Source organism: Sinocyclocheilus anshuiensis, unplaced genomic scaffold (assembly GCF_001515605.1).
Source record: "Sinocyclocheilus anshuiensis isolate Anshui unplaced genomic scaffold, SAMN03320099.WGS_v1.1 scaffold220, whole genome shotgun sequence".
Lineage (NCBI taxonomy): Eukaryota > Metazoa > Chordata > Actinopteri > Cypriniformes > Cyprinidae > Sinocyclocheilus > Sinocyclocheilus anshuiensis.
Window position 1 is genome coordinate 1370629 of NW_015554086.1, and position 4964 is coordinate 1375592.

Sequence of the window (4964 nt, forward strand, 5' to 3'; positions counted from 1 at the left end):
AATGCTGCTCAATGTGAAAGCACGCACGTGATGGAGATTTACCGCTGATTACAGAACCGGCTTTACTGATAAGATGCGCATTAAATATCGCATGCGATTTATCGTGCAGCCCTATTCTAGATCATTAAAAAGTGCTCCTTTTTGTAGTTTAGAAGAACGATGATCGTTCTCTGTATGGACGAGTGCATCATGGATGCTTTATTTTTGAGATCTGAGCAGCAAAAAACATAACATAGCTCTTAGTTGAAATAACCCTCCTCTTCATCAACACGGTAAACATCTTGTTTGACAGACAGCCAGTGGATGGGTAACTGACACGGGCCATGCTCTGCCAAAGTCGTTTACATTTCCACTCGCTGTGACGGTGTGACCTCAGCATAGCTAGAGACCTAGAGGAGCAGCCCTCACAGAGCTGTGAGCCACCGCATGTAGACAGAGCTGTCCTGTGACCTTTCACATGTCAATCAAAAGACTGCGCCCAAACTAAGAGGCAAAGAAATGTCAGGATTGTGGAGGCTGCTTCTGTGCGTCAAGACAGAATGGAAAAAGAGCTTCTCATTTTCGGTGCGTACAGAAATAAAACATTATTTAATCAACTGGAAATAGAGGCTAAACTAATCAGGATGTGGCGTGAATTGAACTAGGCAGCGAAAAGTGAGAGCCAAAATTAAATAGCTAGGCTGTGATTAAAACCGGGCAAACGAATACCATTCCAGAACAAGGGCCAATTTGAAATCTCACAATAAATTCACCAAAAATGGGCAAAAAAATCTGACTGATGGTGAACATTTAGCCAAGAGGGACATCTAAATCAGATATCGTCTGTGATTTTGTTGAAGGACAAACAACTTTGTACCACTCTGTACTTTTTAGACAAAGTCTCAGAATCCAGCCGTTTCTCACATCAGATGTGTCAAGTATAAACTAGGCTTGTCTCAACTGCAGGTTAACTACTAACATCTTCACCGACTGATTTTTATATTTACATTATTGTCAAAAAATGCTTGACTATTTTGTATACACTACTGCTTAAAAGTTTGGGGCCAGAAAAAGTTATTTTTTTTGGAAAGAAATTATTTTATTCAGCAAGGTTGTATTAAATTCATCAAAAGTGACAGTTAAGACATTTATTATTTTACAAAAGATTTATATTTTAAATAAATGCTGCTCTTTTCAAACTTGATCTAAAAAAAATATTAAGAACAAAACATTTTTGAGCAGTAATTCATTTATTAGAATGATCTCTGAAAGATTATGTGACATTTAATTTTTTTTAAATATACTAAAATAGAAAACAGTTACTTTAAATTATAATAATTAGTACTGTCAAACGATTAATCGTGATTAATCGCATTCAAAATAAAAGTTTTTGTTTGCATAATATATGTGTATATATGTTTATATATTAAAAATATTTATTTATAATATAAATTATATGAATATAAATATAGACATGTAAATATTTTCAAAATATATACTGTATGTATGAGTATTTATATATACATAATAAATATATACAGAACACATATTATGCAAACAAAAATATTTTGTATGTGATTAATCACGATTAATCATTTGACAGCACTAATAATAATACTTCACAGTATATGGTTGGTTTTACTGTATGATCAAAGACTTGATGAGCATCAGACAACTTTTAAAAACATAAAAAAATCCTATCGACCCCAAACTTCTGAACAAGTGTATTACAAATAAAACAATAAAGTGAATTTAGCAGACTTTATGCAGTGAATGATAGCAATGAAGCAGACTTTAAGTATACCAGGTTATATACTAAAAGTACAATTACAGGGTATTTTACTACGTACATACAGTGGTGTGAAAAAGTGTTGGCCCCCTTCCTGATTTCTTATTTTTTTGCATGTTTGTCACACTTTAATGTTTCAGATCATCAAACAAATTTAAATATTAGTCAAAGATAACACAAGTAAAAATAAGAAATCAGGAAGGGGGCCAACAATTTTTCACACCACTGTAAATATGTCAATGTATTTGTAGTATACTTAGAATGAAATAAATGTATTTCAAATACATTTTAGTATATTTATTTTTCACTAGGGTATTCAATTTTAATCAAGAACTGATGATAATGATATATTGTGCATCGCTAATTCATGTAAATGACTCAATCCAACAATTTTTATTCAGCATCATAGCAAGTGACATACCATTTTTGCGTTCGTTGAGGGGGGGCAGCCTCTGGCTGGGGTGCAGGGACAGTTCACCCATCTCATGGGTTACAGCCTCACTCTGTGGGCTGGGTGCCAACAAACCCCCAATCCCAGCATGCCCCTGGTCCTCCATGTCTCCTCAGTGAGGAGTCAAGGGTTTCGCTGGGGATCAGCAGACGATATGGTCACAGGAAGCTCCTCACTTCAGTTACTGCAAAAGACAATGTCGGTATAGATTCAAGTGAAGAAAAAAGTAAACAGCAAAAGATAAGCAAAGGAATTTGGTCCAAGTTAGGCAGACTGTGTTTTAGTAATACTTGAAATCATAAGTGAAATGGGGAGTTTGGGAATGATGTAATAGTTCAAGGATGTGGTATATGGCCTGTAATATCACTTTAGCCATGAAAAACGACCAAAAACACAGAGGATGTGTTGAATCTATGGCATATACAGTTGCTGCTGTAGCACATCTATCAAAGCGCTAACAAATAATAAAACCGAGCCTTTCCACAGACAGACGGTGAATGAATAGACATTGTGTTTGCTAGCCTATCATTACTCAACTTTACATCATCCCAGTGGTTTAGATGTGAAACCAATAAAGATATAAACACAGCGCTCACCATGGTGCTGTAAAATGCTAGAATACACTATGACCACATCAGCACAAACCACAATCATCCATTCCCATGAAACACTTGCCGTTCAAAACCTCTTGTCACATGGGAACTGAGAAGCTAATTTTTCTGTTGTTAATTTTACAATACAAATTTCAGTGGCGGATCAATTCAGCAACTGATCTCAAACCAAATCTGCACAAGGGGACGGTGATGGATTCTGTTTAACTAACAAACTCGATTTTGCCAGTGATGGATTTGGTTTCCTAACTTAAAACATTAAAACAAATCAAACATCACATCCTGCATCAAAAAAATTTTCCCCCTCTTCCTGTGGTTTTCCACATTCAACCACCTCTGAGCCATCCCACACACCACCCTGCCCCCCGAAAAAAAAAAAAAAAAAAGGCAAAAATTTGACTCTTTTAGCTGCCTGGAACATCGAATACAGCCTTTCAAAAAAAACCGGCAGGTTTTTAAATACGAATTCCAGCTGTTTGTACTGGGTTATCAATGACTCACGCCACTTACACAAAAATGTATTGAGTAAAACATTGTGGGACATGCGGTCCCCAACCTAATAAAGTTCCCAAAGCATGGAGACGTATAGTATTGGAAGAAAACCGCATGGCCTGATATGACCTCTGAGTAAAGAGAACGTTAGCAGCATCTACTCCCTCCAGGTTTTTGCGATTCTTTGATCACTAAATATGATGCAAAATCAACAAAATGTTGCTTTTTTTGCGTACATGCATAATTTGCCATTTCACACATAATAACCGCAAAAAGCATCATACTAGTACTACCAAAATTTAGAGTAAAACAACGCAGTGATAAAGAAACATGAATGAGGAAGTAAAGTGTGGCGTGCTTGATATTAAAAGGGTTATTAAGCTCAAAAATCAATAAAAAGAACATAATCAGTGTTTTTGTGCAGTTTATCATGTTTAATCAGCCAAATACACACAAAGTTATATATAGCTGTCAAACGATAGCTGTCAAACGAATCACGATTAATCGCATCAAAAATAAAAGTTTTCGTTTACGTAAGCTAATATATGTGTGTAGTACTGTGTATATTTATTATGTTTATATAAATACACACATACAGTATATATTTTGAAAATATGTAATGTATTATGTATAAATATATTTAATATATAAAAAATATTTTTCTCAACTATATACATGCATGTGTGTGTATTTATATATACATAATAAACATACACAGTACACACATATGTAAACAAAAACTTTTATTTTGGATACGATTAATTGCAATTAATCGTTTGCGAGCACTAAAATTATGACAAAATGCCTGTTTTGGCGAGTATTCATGTAAACGCTCAGTTTTGTCTTAAAAAAGAGAAAATCACTCACTGTTGTTAACTGAACTTGTAACTTGTACACTGAATAACAGTAGTTTTAATAAAGACCCGTGTATTTATGAACACAGTGAAAACTATTCCCTTTTTTAATTTCTGAAGCGTTTTGCACTGTTTGTACCTGAACTTCAAGCACTCATCTCTATCTTTGTCTTATTGCTTGTAATTTGCTTTTTTGTTCTTGTTTTCTAACAAAATACATTTTTGCATTTGCAAATCCATCCATACAACAAAGCAGGATGTGATCTATATAAATGACAATAAAAAATGAACCCTAACCCTAAGTATCTATAATAAGTAATGACTCAAACCAATAACCAATCAGGGATTTGAACATGAAATACTGCAAACAAACACTCGTGCACAAAAGCATGCAGCTACAATACTAGCAGGCCAAGCCTCATTGTATTCTTACATAACACGCCAGCAAATGTCATCTACTCGTCCTCTTTATTTTTGAATTTCTGACATTCTCTACACTGTAAGATCTTTTGGTTGATAGTCAACACAATACACAATTTGTTTATGTTTTGAAGAGCAGTGTGCCAACATCCAAAACACTGTATGTGTATTATGAATTCTGCTATTAGTCCTTGATAGTCACCATTGCTAGGATACAGCAGCCTCCCACACAAATAAACTCAAGCTGCTGGAGCTCTCGCTCTCTCTCAGCAGTACACTGTTTAGTGATCACTCACAATAGGACAGGTCAAATGTAAACTTAAGTACACTGAAAAGTTTAAGAATGTATTTTAAAATTGAAGCCTAAA

The 4964-nt window shown here is 34.8% G+C and overlaps 1 protein-coding gene across 2 annotated transcripts in view; it reads right to left on the reverse strand.

The window, feature by feature from the left end:
• Window positions 1-4964, reverse strand: part of LOC107669223 (MKL/myocardin-like protein 2) — a 37583-nt gene that overhangs the window by 27516 nt on the left and 5103 nt on the right. For both annotated transcript variants that reach the window (XM_016461383.1, XM_016461382.1), the window contains exon 2: window positions 2190-2403. In XM_016461383.1, the coding sequence (XP_016316869.1) occupies window positions 2190-2325 (136 nt within the window). In that variant the 5' untranslated portion in view covers window positions 2326-2403. The remainder of the gene's footprint in view (window positions 1-2189; window positions 2404-4964) is intronic.